This window comes from Loxodonta africana, chromosome 17, assembly GCF_030014295.1.
Source record: "Loxodonta africana isolate mLoxAfr1 chromosome 17, mLoxAfr1.hap2, whole genome shotgun sequence".
NCBI classification, from domain to species: Eukaryota; Metazoa; Chordata; class Mammalia; order Proboscidea; family Elephantidae; genus Loxodonta; species Loxodonta africana.
Window position 1 is genome coordinate 41523831 of NC_087358.1, and position 17718 is coordinate 41541548.

Sequence of the window (17718 nt, forward strand, 5' to 3'; positions counted from 1 at the left end):
TCCCCGGGCCCGCGCCCGAGCTGCCCACGCTCGCCCGACCGCCCGGCCTTCGCCGCCAGCAGCCCCGAGCGATGCGGACCAGCCGCCGACCACGCTCCCGCCTGCCAAACCCGTGTCCGCGCCGGCCTTTGGCGCTCCAGCGCGTCCCTCCCTGTCCGGACCCTGCGGCGCATGCTCAGTGCTCTCCTGGAACCCGGCTCTCCCGGGGCCAGGATTCACTCTCCAGGTTTTCGCGGCTACCGAGGGGGGAGATGAGGACGGGGAGTTGGGAGACAGTCAGCGCCTTGTTCCGCGCCCCCTCCCTCGCGCCCGGCTGCGGCCGCCCGCACCGCAAGATGCCGGCCAATCAGGTCTCCGGGGCGGGGCCTCGGCCGTCACGCCCTCCCTCTGGGCTTATTGAGAGTTATATCAAGAAATTCAGTTCAGAGAGAGGAGAGAGAGGAGAGGGAGAAGGAGAGAGGGGCAGAGGAGAAGGGAGAGGGAGAGATGCAAGACAGAAGGAGCGACTTAGAGTCTCTGAAGCACGAAAGAGATAACCGATTAGGAATTCGCCAGGCAACTGTCGTCCCGGAGAGCAGCCAGAGAATCACCATTACCCCAACTCTGACATTTCCTACAAGAAGTTAGAGACTTCAGCAGTATTGGTACCGCATGGAAATGGTATGCTTGATGCTGTGGAAAATACTCCTGAGCTGAAGAAGTGCAACTGGATGGTGTGTGTGTGTGAAATACCAGAAGAGCCCAGACCCAGTGGGTAATAGAGACGAAATGTGGAGAGAATGACTAACGACAAATCTGTGAATCTGTTCTCTGGAGTTGCTAATTTGCCAGCCCGAAGCAACACATTTTGCAAGGAGAAAACGTTTTGCTGCTTCTGATTTCTCCCCAAACTGGTGCTACCAGATGCATGGCTTTCTATGTGTTGGAACAAATCACTCCTAACTGCAGCATACCGGGAAAGGGGAAAGGTTGAGGCAACTAACGTAAGTGTAAAGTTTCGCATGCCCAATCGTAAATTCTGCGTTTAGCTGTATCCTCCGTGTAGAAGAGGGATGTTTGTAATTGGGTAGATGGTCGGGGCAGAGCTCACCTACTCGGCTGTATCTGCATCCCTACCTGCATCACCCTGCCGGAACTAATCGCGGGCATCAGCTACCGTGCAGCCTAATGCAGATAAGATTAGTGCTTGGGAACTGACCAGTTTTACTCAAGTAGGTGGCTGACTGGAGCCTTGCATACGTTCAAATTGCAGTTAGGGGAGCATCTAAGCAGGAGCCTTTTTACCTGCAGTATTGGTTGCCGTATTTATGTGTGACAGATGTTGCTAATATTATAACCAGAGATCAGGGTTAAGAAACAGCATTTCTCTCTCTCTCTCTCTCTCTCTTTTCTGCTCAGTAGAAAATATTGTGCCGTTCGTTACAGGGGGATGTTCACTGCGTTTCACTTACATCTCGGCAGCCTCTTCCACTTCTAGAATAAGGAATATTATTACACGTTTTTTAAAAAAGTTTTAATGTGTTTATTAATTCTAGTTGGGAGTAATTGAGCAATATGGAGAAAAGAGAACAAGCTCTGGGTAAGAAATTCGAAGTCTTGGTATTGTGCTTCCAGGCAGTGAGGCTCTGAAGTGGCCGGTGACTATTTGCTTATGATGCTGCAGCAGCATGTTGGGATGCCTGGTTCCCAGTAAGATTGTATTAGAAGGCAGTTGAGGAACTGGAAGGAAAGAAAAAGGTAGTCTTTTCAGAAGAAAGAGATGACTCAGTGTAGCAGAGAAGAAAACATCACGTTTGACGTGTGACCAAGCAATTAGCAGGAACCGTAGCTAAACACTGAGGGTTTTCACTCGTACCTAAAAAAACTCAGGGAGGTGGGTTAGAAAGGGGGAAGGGAAGAGGAGACCAAGAATGCCTGTTTTGAATTAAACAGCATCCAAAAAACAATGTGGGTGAACACAGGTTAAAAAAAAAAAAAAAAGAACAGCAGCTGTCCTTAATTTCAAAGTAGCTAATTTCATTTTCTGTGGGCCAATGCAACAAGCAAGGGATATTTGGTGTTTTCACTCATAGAGTTAACTTGGAAACAGCAGCAGAGCCAACTGCCATGTTTACTAATATGCAGAGGAAAATTTGTTGTGATATTTTGTGACTGTGTGTTTTCTATTTATTGAAGAATAATATTGTCTATACGATTTGTTGACAGTGGCTGTCTCCAGATAAGAGATGAGATGTAATGCATCCTCCAGTCTGTGCGCGCTTCCTCTTGCATTTTGTGCATCATTCCTCAGTGGATACCTTTAAACCCTAAAATCCAGGAAAAGAAAATAAATACATTATCATGGACCTGAGGGATTTTTACCTGTTGGCTGCTCTGATCGCCTGTTTAAGGCTCGATTCCGCAATAGCTCAAGAACTTATTTACACTATTAGAGAGGAATTGCCTGAAAATGTGCCCATAGGAAACATACCAAAGGATCTGAACATTTCTCACATCAATGCCGCCACAGGGACCAGCGCCAGCCTTGTCTACAGACTGGTTTCTAAAGCTGGGGATGCCCCTTTGGTGAAAGTATCCAGTAGCACTGGGGAAATCTTCACAACCTCCAACAGAATAGACAGAGAAAAACTCTGTGCTGGGGCCTCTTATGCTGAGGAGAATGAGTGTTTCTTTGAACTTGAGGTGGTGATCCTCCCCAATGATTTTTTCAGGCTGATCAAAATAAAAATAATTGTCAAGGATACCAATGACAATGCCCCCATGTTTCCATCTCCGGTCATCAATATTTCCATTCCAGAAAACACTTTGATCAACAGCCGCTTTCCAATTCCATCGGCAACAGATCCTGACACAGGCTTCAATGGTGTGCAGCATTATGAATTGTTAAATGGTCAGAGTGTTTTTGGACTGGACATCGTGGAAACTCCGGAGGGAGAGAAGTGGCCGCAATTGATTGTTCAGCAAAACTTGGATAGAGAACAGAAGGACACCTATGTGATGAAAATCAAAGTAGAGGATGGAGGCACTCCACAGAAATCCAGCACGGCCATACTGCAGGTCACAGTAAGTGATGTAAATGACAACAGGCCAGTGTTTAAAGAGGGTCAAGTGGAGGTGCATATCCCAGAGAACGCTCCCGTAGGCACCTCTGTGATTCAGCTCCACGCCACTGATGCAGATGTAGGCAGTAATGCAGAAATCCGGTACATTTTTGGTGCCCAGGTCGCCCCTGCAACCAAAAGACTCTTTGCTTTAAATAATACTACTGGACTGATCACAGTTCAGAGGTCCTTAGATCGCGAGGAGACAGCCATTCACAAAGTGACAGTGCTGGCTAGTGATGGCAGCTCCACTCCTGCTCGAGCAACGGTTACCATCAATGTCACTGATGTAAATGATAACCCTCCCAACATAGACCTCAGGTACATTATAAGTCCCATCAACGGCACAGTGTACTTATCTGAGAAAGATCCTGTCAATACAAAGATTGCCCTAATTACAGTTTCAGATAAGGACACAGATGTGAATGGCAAAGTGATCTGTTTCATTGAAAGAGAGGTCCCGTTTCATTTGAAGGCAGTTTATGACAACCAGTATTTGTTAGAAACCTCTTCTTTGTTGGACTATGAGGGCACCAAAGAATTCAGCTTTAAAATTGTTGCCTCTGATTCTGGGAAACCTAGTTTAAATCAGACTGCCCTGGTAAGGGTTAAGCTTGAGGATGAAAATGACAACCCACCAATTTTCAACCAGCCTGTAATTGAGCTGTCAGTTGCTGAAAACAACCGACGTGGGTTATACTTAACAACTATTAGTGCCACAGATGAAGACAGTGGGAAAAATGCAGACATTGTTTATCAGCTTGGACCGAATGCCTCCTTCTTTGATCTGGACAGAAAGACAGGAGTTTTGACAGCCTCCAGAGTCTTTGACAGAGAAGAACAAGAACGCTTCATTTTTACAGTAACTGCCAGGGACAATGGGACCCCTCCCCTCCAAAGCCAAGCGGCTGTGATAGTTACTGTTCTGGATGAGAATGACAATAGCCCCAAGTTTACTCATAATCATTTTCAATTTTTTGTGTCTGAGAATCTGCCAAAGTATAGTACTGTGGGGGTAATCACGGTGACAGATGCAGATGCTGGGGATAATAAAGCCGTGACTCTTTCCATTCTAAATGACAATGAGAATTTTGTGTTGGATCCATACTCCGGAGTCATAAAGTCAAACGTTTCATTTGACAGAGAGCAGCAGAGCTCCTACACTTTCGATGTCAAAGCCACAGATGGAGGACAACCACCCCGTTCCTCCACTGCGAAAGTAACTATCAATGTCATGGATGTCAATGACAATAGCCCCGTTGTTATTTCTCCACCGTCTAACACTTCCTTCAAGTTGGTGCCCCTCTCAGCCATTCCTGGCTCCGTGGTAGCAGAAGTTTTTGCAGTGGATATTGACACAGGAATGAACGCTGAACTTAAGTATACGATTGTGAGTGGAAACAACAAAGGTTTGTTTCGGATCGATCCGGTAACAGGTAACATTACTCTGGAAGAAAAACCGGCATCTACTGATGTGGGCTTGCACCGTTTGGTGGTCAACATAAGTGACCTGGGGTATCCGAAGTCTTTGCACACGCTCGTGCTGGTTTTTCTATATGTGAATGACACTGCTGGCAATGCCTCCTACATCTATGACTTGATCCGCAGGACTATGGAGACCCCCTTGGACAGGAACATAGGGGATAGTAGCCAACCCTATCAAAACGAGGACTATCTCACCATCATGATCGCCATCGTGGCAGGCGCCATGGTGGTCATTGTTGTGATCTTCGTCACCGTTCTGGTGCGCTGTCGCCATGCATCAAGGTTCAAAGCAGCTCAGAGGAGCAAGCAAGGCGCTGAATGGATGTCCCCAAACCAGGAGAACAAACAAAACAAGAAAAAGAAAAGGAAGAAAAGAAAGTCTCCCAAGAGCTCTCTTTTGAACTTTGTTACTATCGAAGAGTCCAAGCCGGATGATGCAGTTCACGAACCTATCAATGGGACAATAAGCCTGCCAGCTGAGCTGGAGGAGCAAAGCATAGGAAGATTTGACTGGGGCCCTGCCCCTCCAACAACCTTCAAGCCTAACAGCCCCGACCTGGCCAAGCACTACAAATCTGCCTCTCCACAGCCTGCTTTTCACCTTAAACCTGACACTCCAGTTTCTGTGAAAAAGCATCATGTGATTCAGGAACTCCCTTTGGACAACACCTTTGTCGGGGGTTGTGACACGCTTTCCAAACGTTCTTCCACTAGTTCAGACCACTTCAGTGCCTCAGAGTGCAGTTCCCAAGGAGGCTTCAAGACAAAGGGCCCCTTACACACCAGACAGGTAAACGAGCACTTTTACTGGTCTATAAGTACTGCATACAAGTGCCCAGTCAACCAGTATTAATGTGCCAGTGTGTCTGTTGTTTTGGTCTAACTTGAGCTTAGTTAAATCAAAAAGGGGGGGAGGAAAAAAAAACTTGACCCCTTTTCTATTGCTCTGGGGCTCCATCAAGAATTTTTAGAACAGCTTTGAAATTTCTGAGTTCTGAGAATTATTTAACCTCCCAGTTTCCTTCAAATGGCAAAAGATGAAAAGAGGAAATTATTTCAAAATGTCCCAAGGTAATGTTTGCCGAGGAAGAAATCCTGTCCTGATACACCAAATTCTGCTCCTGGGGTTTCCAAATTGACTGCTTCGAGATTTCCACATTACCTTTTTGATCTAAAAAGTCACCTTCAGATCTCAACTTTGAAATGATGTTTGAAGGTCTGACTGTAATTATACTGGAGCTGTGGTTGGTAAAAAGGGGTTAATTTTTTTTTTTTAAGTCTCTAAACAGTAGGATATTAAATGTACATCAGCTGTGAAGCACATGATTGTTGGTAGATTGCAACTAAGCCATATAGGAAGTCTTCTCTTTGATTTCAGATGATTTTACTGTAATTATTTAGTAAATTGAGTATTTAATAGAAAGGTTTTCAGATTGTCCTCAACGGCCAAAGTACTCTTTCAAAAAAAAAAAAAAAAAGGAATGGTTTCTCCCTAATATAGCTGATTTATGCAGAAAAGAATGAATCCATTGTAAATATTCTCTCATCTTAGTAATGCATAAGTGATCTGTCATAACTCATTTTAAACTGAAATATGCCATATGAAGAGGAATTAAGAGGCTGAGAAACTCATATTTCAACCAAATCCAGAATTAGTTTTTCTTAGGTCTAATAATTCCTTGTTAATAAAGATTTAAATGCAGCACTGTCTAATTTATTTCACTGGTGCTCGTCTGTTGCCACAGAATTTGAATGTCAATAATAGCCTGTAGATGGCACTAGGGTATCATGTCGCGTGTGTTGGCCAGGGGCCAATCCCGCAGTAGTGCGGGAAGGGGGGAGGGAAGGATCAAGCTGGTACTACAGCCAAAGATACCTTTTACTTAATGATAGTTGGCTCTGGAGCAACTGGTGTTTAAGTTCATTTGCTTGGTCTTTCGTGATTAGCTCTCACCTCGAAAACTTTCTAGGGTTTTGTAATGCACTTTCTATCTCTGCTGATACTGTGTTCACCTTATGGTGACGGCCCGTTGAGTTTGATAAAAAAAAAAAAAAAGTCCGTATATAAAAATTTCAGGAAATCAAGGAAAGCAAAATGAACTTGCAAGACAGTATGGACTGTTACTGATTAGTTTCTGAAAAATCAAGATTGTTTTTTTCTTCTTTTCTTTTTCTGGATGGAGTGCGGTGGGGTGTCTTATTAGAACCCTAGTTTCCCTCTTACCATCTATTGCTTATTGCTCCAGGACTCACTGTAAGGCTTGACATTAATAAGATATTTATTATTGAAAATAACTTTGACAATAAATCACATGGATCCTCTCAGAACATGAAGTATAATACCTACAGTTACGCAAATAAAATCTCCAATTTTTTTTAAAATAAAAGATGAAATACCTAGAACATTTTAAAAGTACAGATTCTTAGCGCTAAATGCACAGGATGAGAGTACGTACATTAACATGGAAGAGGTGAATATAAGGCTTTTATGCAGGTTGAGGTTGGGATGACTTTCCTGGGAACTTCATCAGTTTTTAAAAAGAGATTGATGTTTTAAAGCATAGCAATTGTCCAGGCTTCTTAAAGATTTTCCAGAAGTTGTAAAATAGTTCATTTTACAATTAATTGTAATTTAACTCATTTACAACTAATTAGAAAAGTAATTTGGGAAACCAAACGTGCTTCATGTACTTTTAATGTGAAAGCCACTCACAATATATTTATGGCATTTCGTGATTTGCATGATATCTTGAAAATAGTGAATGTGATTTAGAAGTCTCCATGTCAAATCTGAAATCTGTTCTCCAGAGAAAGCCACGGATAATATGGTCCCGTAACCTTCCCTTTCGTATAAGTGTGGTGGGCGTTAGCATTGATATACAGATCTACTTTTTCTGATTTATCCAAAAGTTGGAACCCTATACAGTTATATATAGTTCACTAACAAATGTTGAGTGCATTTCAGCAAAGTATGGAAAAGACCTTTTGTTGAGGCTTAGTCAGTCATAAGATTAGTTGTATGATGTCATCTTTCAAATTGGATGCTGAGTAATTCCTTAACTGGAACTAAAGTACATTTTATAACATTCCTGAGACTATTATGACACTTTGCTCTTCTGCTGAGAGGCGTTTGGATGTTCAGATGTCGCTGTAATTCACTGTTATGATAAAGTGCTTTTGAAATGGCTTTGCTTATACTTGTTGCAAGTTTTCATACTGAAAAAGAGAAATTGCAGTGCAAGAGGAAAGGCGCATTGGAAGTAAGGAGAGAGGCGATGCTGATAAAGTATGTACAATTTTAGTATAAACCAACTCTGTTGCCATCGAGTCGATTCCGACTCATAGTGACTCTGGAACTGCCCCCATAGAGTTTCCAAGGAGCGCCTGGTGGATTTGAACAGCCGACCTTTTGGTTAGCAGCCATAGCACTTAACCACTACGTTACCAGGCTTTCCATATTTCTTATGAAAGAAGAACATATATCATGTACTGCTGTTTTAATTTTCTTTGCTGATCTCTCCGATTTCTGCAGATATTCTAGTTAGGCTAGAAATTAAAAACTTCTTCAATTTAGCTTCTTCACTTCAGCTAGTGGCTTTTATACTAAATATGCTCCTGCAGCTACACAGTTTTTGAAAAAATAGGGTTTATTGCTATAAAAGTGTTCAAAGAAGTTTAGACACTAGCGTATGATCTATTAAGTGTTTTAGTTGGGGGGACATGTATTGTTAACAGGAACTTCTGTTCACTTTATAGTGCTAATTGGTATGTAGCTAAACTGTAAGCTTCTTGGATAAAGGTCACCAAATATAAACAAATTGATTTGTATTGTCTATACAATGGTTAAGAGCTTAGCTGCTAACCAAAAGGCAGTTCAAATCCACCAGCCGCCCCTTGGAAACCCTATGGGGCAGTTATACTCTGTCCTGTAGAGCCGCTATGAGTCAGAATCCACTTGATGGCAACGGTTTTATATGATGAAAACCTAATGTCTGATTTTTACCCCGCGGGTTGGTTTGTAGCGCATTGGTGCCTGATTTGGCTGACTGTTTTTCCTCTTCCTGTTTCCCCTTGTGTTATTCTGCAAAAACAATGCATGAAACAATTGTAAATGCACATTCCTCAGCCACCGTATTTTACTAAACTTCCCTTTTTCTTGAATATAACGAATCTGTCACTGAATGCCCCCCAAGTTATTTTTTATAAATATTTGGAAGTGACCTTAGCATTCACAAGTTGAGTGAAATTTCCATATTTTAGCAAAAAATCACGTCTTGATATTTTTTTCATCAAAAAGCAAGGCTTACTGCTATAAAGCTAAAGAGGATGACAACAAAATTCCTGTAGGACAGTAAATGATAAAGCACATTGATATATTTTCTTTAAAAGGGGGAGAAAGTATTCTTGATAGATATGATAAAGCATATGTACGCTATTACCTCCCAGTATCAGCATGCCCCGGAATCACCTGGAGGACTTGTTGAAACATGGATGGTCGGGCCCCAGCCCTGGAGTTCCTGTTTCAACACCACTGCAGCGGGGCCGGAAAATTTACTTCAGCTGACAAGTTCCTAGGTGATGCTGATGTGGCCAGTCCAGGGACCCCACTTTTAGAACAAGATATGTCCGCTCCTTTCTCTTTCAGATACTCACTTCCAGAGGACCTGTTTTTGAACAGCCCAACTCTTAGCCCGCTATTGACAGCCGTTTTATTGTAGCTGGAGGCTTTACAGTAAGCTGTTTATTGCTGTCTCTAGCCTCGGTGATAGCATTGGAGAATTAATTTTCTTGGCCCTCATGTGCTTTTTTGAATATAAATGAAAATGTTAGAAAAAAAGTGACTTATTTACATTTGACAACTTCTTCAAGTAATAAAAATATTCTGTGATAGTTGCACTAGAATTTGGTTCTACCCATACCCATTGCTGTCGAGTTGATTTCGACTCATAGCGGCCCTATAGGACAGAGTAGAACTGCCCCATAGGATTTCCAAGGAACTCCTAGTGGATTCGAACTGCTGACCTTTGGGTTAGCAGCTGTAGCTCTTAACCACTACGCCACCAGGGTTTCCAAATTTGGTTCTAGGTAAACCAAAACAAAACCCGTCCCGTCAAGTCGATTCTGACTCATAGCGACCCTATAGGACAGAGTAGAAGTGCCCCATAAGGTTTCCAAGGAGTGTCTGGTGAATTTAAACTGCCAGTCTTTTGGTTAGCAGCTGTAGCACTTAACCACTACGCCATGGGGGACAGTTATGTTTGATTTTGTAAATGAAAATATTCATTGTAGAACTTAAGCATCCTGACTTTAACTTGTCGCAATCTAGAGTAGTATTTGTTACATATATATAAATGTGTGTATACACTGAAGAAATTATACACTGAAAATGTGTGTGCATGCTACACCCAAGTATATACATGTACTTGTACAGTATGAAGGGAATTGCGTCTATTCCAAACCATTTGTGGATACTATATTACATTTGCAGCCTGGTGGCACAGTAGTTACGAGCTTAGCTGCTGACCAAAAGGTTGGCAGTTGGAATCCACCAGCCGCTCCTTAAAAACCCCATGGGGCAGTTCTACTCTGTCCTATGGTTGCTATGCATTGAAATCAACTCGATGGCAATGGGTTTGCTTTTGGTTTTTTGATGTTACATTTATGATTTTTGGGGGGGCGGGTAATTCTACTACAACCACTAAAAATGCGGTTATGTCATGTTAGGTGCAAAAGACAGTGACAGAATTGCTATTTATGACAGTAAGAAAGAAAAATAATAATTGAAAGTGAAGGGAACTAATATTTGTGAGGTTAACAATGACTTTACAATATTTTAAGCTACTAAATTTTGGAGTGTATTAGTGACAGTTGAAATCTGCTCCCCAAAATGCAAACTATTTTTTAAAAGTTATCAGTTAACAATTTATTTCTACATTTTCTCTTTTGCTCAATACTGTATGGTCATGGACTTAGTTTTCACACTTACAAGGGAGAAGATACTCAGAAACACTTGGGCATTCACTGAAGATTTTGAAATGAGAATGAGACATCTATTCAAACTCCTTACATTCCCTCTTAGGTTTGTGGAGCAAATATCTCATTTTTTTTTTTTTCCAGTTTGATACTTGTAGACTATAAAACTAAGATAAAAATTAGCATTCATTGCCAATAGCCTGAAGAAGAATCATAATGAAAAGTCAGCATTGTACTAAACATGTCAGCTGATTCCTGGACAATTATTAGCATGAAAAATGATTTCTGTATTTGAATATTTTATTGTTATTTTTTTAAATATTATTGCACTTCTAGATATAAAAACCCACTGCCGTCGAGTCGATTCCGACTCATAGCGACCTTATAGGACAGAGTAGAACTGCCCCATAGAGTTTCCAAGGAGTGCCTGGTGGATTTGAACTGCCGACCTTTTGGTTAGCAGCCGTAGCACTTAACCAATATGCCACCAGGGTTTCCAATTATAGATATAGAAACACAAAATTTGAAGTTTGCCTTGGTTTCAGATAAGTCATTCTCATGGCAACAGAGTACAGACTTTGGCATCATTAAAATTAACTGCAAATTTTTTATTATTTCGACTCTTGAAGTTTCATTTACATGTGGACATACATGAGTTGTCTATAAACTACACTCAAAATGTTAGAAATGGAATTTTAATGAGTTTTTTTTTCACATTGTTGTGCTGAGGTAAGAAAGTAGCACTTTATATCTTCAGATAGCTCATGGAAACCCTGGCAGCGTGATGGTTAAGTGCCATGGCTGCTAACCAAAGGGTTGGCAGTTCAAATCCACCAGGCGTTCCTTGGAAACTCTATGGGGCAGTTCTCTGTCCTATAGGGTTGCTATGAGTCAGAATTGACTCCACGGCAATGGGTTTGGTTTTGGGTTTGGTTGATAGCTCATAGCTCATAGCCACAATTCATCTTATTTTCTTATATACTTCTGTTTTTTCGCTTTCTATACCCTTGGGGAGAATACAGAAATCCACCAGAAGCTGAAAGATGCAAAGGTTGTGTTGATCCAGTCGTACCAGTCTTTGTGGTTACAGGGTTTCAGGTCCATGTCAATTGTCTGTATTGCTCTTCTTTAGTACTTTGTCAGTCTCACTTTGTCAGAGTTGAACTCTTGGCCAATGGATAGTTAAACAAACAAATAAAGAGAAAAAGAGTGAATCTAGTGGATTGTTTACTGCCTTCTCTAAAAATCCTTGAGATAAGCTCTCTCTGAATTTAGTCTGGTGTTTTCTTAGACGGCACTCTTTATCAAAACTATAAATGAGTCTCTTTAGCGATTCTTGCTGATATGAATAAATCAATATTAATTTCATGTATTTAACTTAAAAATCCTTTGCCATTGAGTTGATTCTGACTCATAGCGACCCTTTAGGACAGAGTGGAACTGCCCCACAGAGTTTCCAAGGAGCACCTGGTGGATTCGAACTGCCGACCTTTTGGTTAGTAGCCTTAGCTCTTAACCACTATGCCACCAGGCTTTCCGTCATATTTAACTTAGTGGGAAAATAACTAAGAATTATTTAATGTGGATATTTTTTGTTTTGCCTTTCTTGCCACCTGATTTTACATTGACTATTTTTTCAGAATGTATTACATGTCAGGGCCCTAAAGTTTATATCAGGTTGGTAGAAACATGACACTAATCATAGAGTAGGTGTTAGTCAGATTTTGGGAATGTGGCTCAGCAAGTGGCTAACTGTAAAGTTTTCAGTACCTGGAGGCATAGGAGTTAGACTTCCAACAAGTAAGAATGCTAATGTCTTGAGGATTTTTTAATAGCCAGTACCCCCCCACCCACCTTGGCTTTGTGTCTATGAAGTAAATCCAAATTTAGTAACATGATCTCTCGTGTATACAGGAAGTATAATCTGCTGTTTAAGATTTCATCAGTTGTTATTTCAGAAAGCTGTTAAATCTGTCAAACATCTCATTTGGAAAGGAACACATGCTTTTTGCCTTTGTTTGATACAAACCTATTGGGCTGTCAGTCATCAGACACATAGGATGAGAAAGATAGATTACCGTGATTGGCATTTTGGTTTGGATTTATATTCTTTTTTTCCTAAGCCACAATTCATTAAAATTTGCAATGCCTAAATAAGCTAGCAACTGTCTTTTCTTAACCGTAAAGCGTGATGACGGGGATAAGCTGGAAAAAAAAAAACAATCCTTAGTTAACCCATCTTACTCATACTGGTGTCTATAGATGTTACGTTTGTCTCCTGTAGACGTTACGTCAAGTTTACTGGCCTAATCAGTGATGTTTCTGAGCCGTAACATATAAATTGAAGGCTTCAGAACTCAAAGTTCGTTATGGATCTGTTTTTACATACTTATCCATTATTTAAGTGACATGAGAAAGTGTTTTTCCTGGATCTCTAACAGTTTGATAGGTTGCAGCATCATAAGCACCTATCGCATTTAAAATGATGGACGTGGGACCACCAGTAAACACAGGCAGATCATTCCAGGCGTGTTTGATTGATTCTTTCTAGTCATTTTACACTAATTATTCCAGAGTTCCTTGGAAAAAAAACATCAAATTAACCCATCTCCTCTTGAAAGGAGTCTACTTCAGCTTCACCTTTTATTAATTTATATAGATTTTTAATTGTTTGGGCTACAGGAAAGAAGGTCTTTTTTTATCATATTTGCATAATGTCTTGTGTTTTAACATTCCTCCATGGTATGTCTTTCTATCTGACCATTTCTGCGTTTTAGCATTACACTGCTTGGTTAATATCCAGTCTCTGGCCCTTTGCAGTCTGTTAGCAGTTGATTAAGAAATACTCTAATCCCTTTCAGGATATTGAGAAACTAATGGATTGCAAAGTATTTGAGTCTTTAAGCTTTGGTGGTGAATGGTATGAAGAATTGTCATTCAGCTGATATTCGCATATATCTCTCCCAGTGCTAGTTACTTTGCCTCCTTTTTTTGTCCTCCTAATCTTCAGCTTTCATTCGGAGAATATTTATTTTAGTCGGAAATAAGAGTGCCAGTGATAGAAATTTGGGATGCACCTCCAAATGAATGGCATCACAGACAGGCAAGTTCTGGCACATTTTGCAGAGATCTGTTTAAACACAGTGAACCCTTCATAAGCTCTTAGATTGCAGGAAATCAGCGCTGAAAATTAAGTGGGGTTTTAGAGATTTGAAAAGTAGAGAGCTTTGTATAATGCTGGTATTGCAGGTGCCTATTAAGTATGAAATAAAGACTTTGTAATACAACTCACTAACACGTTTCCTTCCACATTAGAATGATTTAGAGCCTCAGGAATTAGCCTTGCCTATTTTTTTTTTTTCCAAATGCTGAAACATTGGAGAAGTCTAGAAGGATAAAAACCTCAAATGCACATGTTAGAATGGACAGATTTGCTCTTTGATGATGCCAGTTATTCTGCATAGACGATGCAGACCTCTGATGCCCGTGATCTGGCCTTCATCTCTCCCAAGAAGAAACTCAATCACGTGTGTGGACTCTCCTCTAACAGTAAATCAGACAGAAACCTAGGTATCTATAAGCCTATAGCATGACCATAATGAAAAGGGCTGGGTACTGAGTGAGAGCTAAGGTCCTCATAGGAATTGCTATTGAATCATATTTCTAATCGTACTTTTAGAATTCATCTTTACTCCATTGTAAAATCGTGTGTATTTGTATCACAGCATTTCATTCCAGACATACATGGGTTTCAATATGTTTACCTTCATGACAGTGTTCAGTAAAAATACCTTGTAGTTCTTCAATGCTTAATGTCTTTGCCTGGCCTTGTGAGATATGAGTCTTTGGAAATAGCCATACATATTTTTTTTTAAATGATTTTACAAATCCTATATTTTTTGTCTACTAGAAAAAAGTATGTAATCCATGCTCAGTCCACAGCAGGCACAGTGATTTGCTGAGAATCATGATAGATTGATTTTGAAAACAAAATTTCCTTTTGTGTGTGTAAGACAATAGCAACCGCAATTCGGGAAATGAGGTTTTTTTTTTTCTTTCCTCATTAAACAAACCTCAATACGGAAAGGAATGGAAATCCAGTAGAATGTAGAAAATGAAGCTGTATCTTTTGTAGAAAACAAAAATGTCTTCTGCTGGCAGTAGTTCTGTTAGTAGATCTTGTCTTGAGAGGATGCAACCAATCTGTGCCTCTGTGTGACAGCAGCTGTGTGCTGAGGACGGTCAAGTACCTGGCTACAGAGGATTCTGCAGGAGCCTTTTTGTAGAAGGTACAAGTGACAAATGGAGACAAAACAGAGTGAATTCTGAGTTGTGTGTCGATGCCCTCCAGTGCAATATATTCATGTCATTGACCAGATTTTCGCATTGGAAGCCAAGACTCACAATAACCTTCCCTCTGTGCGTCAGCTGTGAACACACCTAAATTGGCAACTTGTCTTGCCCCGTTTCTCGTCATTCACTAAGTAGACTATATCCATTTACATTACATAATAAACATCTGCTTCTTCAGTTTCTAGACAGAGTGGTAAAGGGCATGAAATTATTTCGGCCTATCTTGCCTCAAACAAAACAAACAAATCACTGAAAGGTTTTGCTCAAGAAACATCCATAAAGTGTCCAATAAAACATTCATAAATGTATCCTTCCTTCTAGAATAGCAACTCCCTATTTATTCTGACTTATGGTTTCACATAATGTATTCTTCCTTCACAATTTTTAAAATTGAGTTTTTCTTCCTGATGTCTTTTTTCAAAATTAAGGAATGAAATTAGGTTTGTGGCTATATAAATTAGTAATGTCCCAATGCATTCCCAAGTCATTTGAATGATTTCCAACATAAAAGAGATGTTAGTATTTTTATGAAAATGAATTGCTGTTTTATTTTTGCTGCGAAATTGAAATGAGTATCAAAATCGCATTAAACCCTAGTAAAAACAGACAGGATCTCTGGGAAATTTTAGTTTGACATCAACTCATTTTCATTCTTGGTCATGACAGCAAGATCTTCTGCCAAGCAGTGGCAGCAAAACATGTTGAATTCATTGATTGATTTTTAAACATGGTAATAATTAAGCAAAACCATTTTGATACCTCAAGTCTCTGTTTTAGACAATTAAATTCTGCTTTAGCTAAGGGTTATTGACTTCTGGATGATTCTGGGAGCAGCACTCCTCAGGGTTTAAACTATTCCTCTAGGGCCATCTGTTATTGGCAGTAGCCTTGCATCCTCTCCAGCTGAGGCAGTGTCAACCCCAGGCGTATATTCTGGATTGTTCAAAACATGGTCCTGGCTCCTGGTGATCTTTCGGTCTTGAATGGCTACTCAGTCAAGCCAAATATTGGTATATTTTTAAGCATAATAATTAAAGTCAATATAAGAAAGCTCAAAGTTAAGACCCTGTCTTATTCAGCTTTATACTTCAAAGACTGAACCTACAACAGTGCCTCCTATCACTGTCGAGTCGATTCCTACTCATAGTGACCGTACAGGAAGAGTAGAACTGCCGCATATGGACTTGTAAGTCTTTACAGAAGCAGACTGCCACATCATTCTCCAGCAGAGTAGCTGGTGGTTTCGAACTGCTGATGTCTTGGTTAGCAGCCAAGTGCTTAAAAATGTCTGTAATAGGTATTCAATACAGGTTAACCTAACCTGAGAGATCAGCTTTATGGCAATTGTACTTTATATATGTGCAGGCTTTTACATTGTATTTAATCTGTATGCCAACCGTATAAAGAAGACATGATCATTTTATTCGTCATATGTGGAAACTGAGTTTCAGAAAATTTAAGTAAGTGCTGTTCTTTAATTCATCTGGCTAAAGCTAGTGTTTTCTGTTTCCGGTCAAGAAAGAACCCAGTCCTCTACGCTGGGATTTCTTTCCTATATGTGGTCTACTTTCACTTGGAATATACTATTTTTAAATCGGATATAAGCTTGAAACCTTTTCTTCATTAGTGATATTATTTTGTTGAAGAGGGTTGCAGTACATTTATTTTTTTAAGCTATCTTATATATAAGGCAACTAAGTGTACCCACATTGTTCTTCATGAATTAACTCCCAGTTAAAAAAAAAAAAAAAAAAAAACAAAGTTGCCATCAGGTCACTCAGACTCATAGCGACCCTATAGGAGAGGTTAGAACTCCCCTATAGAGTTTCCAAAAAGCGCCTGGTAGATTTGAACTGCCGATATTTTGGTTAGCGCCATAGCACTTAACCACTGTGCCATCAGGGTTTCCAGTAAAGTAATAGTAGATCATAAAAAAAAAAAAAAAAAGGGTTGGCAGCGAGTTGATTCCGACTTGGAGCGAACCTACAGAACACAGTAGAACTGCCGCATAGGTTTTCCAAGGCTGTAATTTTTATGGAAGCAGACTGCTACATCTTTCTCCTGTGGAGGGTGGCTAGTGGGTTCAAACCTCCGACCTTTCAGTTAGCAGCTCAGCGCTTAAGCACTGCACCACCAGAGCTCCTTCACTATGTCATTACTCAAGGCGACCCTATAGGTCAGAGTAGAACTGCCCCATAGGACTTCCAAGAGCTGCTGGAGGATTCAAACTACTGACCTTCTTTGGTTACCATCCAAACACTTAACCACTGAGCCACCAGGACCCCACGGGACTATATTAAAATATGATAAGAAGATGAAACATAAAAGCTTAACGTATTCCTGTGACAGTGGCCAAAGTGAATAAAGAAAATATAGACAAAGTTCTGAATATCTGGTTCTAGTTCTCTATTTTTCTCTACAACAGCGGGGCTTGATGACAGCACTAATTGACCTTAAGAATATTTATTTATTTATTTATTTTTTGTGTGGCTGAAAAGTCCCCATCCTCTCCATGCTAAGGAAATATAATCTCATGGGCACCCCTTCCTTGTTTTAAAGATGCGTACCTCTGGAGGTTCAGTGAAGACCCATGCTGGCCCACCCTAGTTCCAGAGAGGAACGAGAGGAGGCCTTCTTACATACAAACTCTGCTTTTTGTCATTTTTTTTTTTAAGTGAAATATAATTTACACCTTGATAGCATTTTGACTCACTAATGATTTTTGCACGTAGATCAGAGAAAGAAGAGAATTAGCAAACTGCTGATGCCAATACACATAAATACACTCTTTGCTCACCTACTCAGT

At 40.4% G+C, this 17718-nt stretch overlaps 1 protein-coding gene across 2 annotated transcripts in view; it reads left to right on the forward strand.

Annotated features, from left to right (window-relative positions):
- The first annotated feature begins 419 nt into the window (after window positions 1-419).
- The window catches only part of PCDH9 (protocadherin 9), a 1059620-nt gene continuing 1042321 nt past the window's right edge, over window positions 420-17718 (forward strand). For both annotated transcript variants that reach the window (XM_064270054.1, XM_023551235.2), the window contains exon 1: window positions 420-5376. In XM_064270054.1, coding sequence (XP_064126124.1) covers window positions 2341-5376 — 3036 coding nt within the window. In that variant the 5' untranslated portion in view covers window positions 420-2340. The remainder of the gene's footprint in view (window positions 5377-17718) is intronic.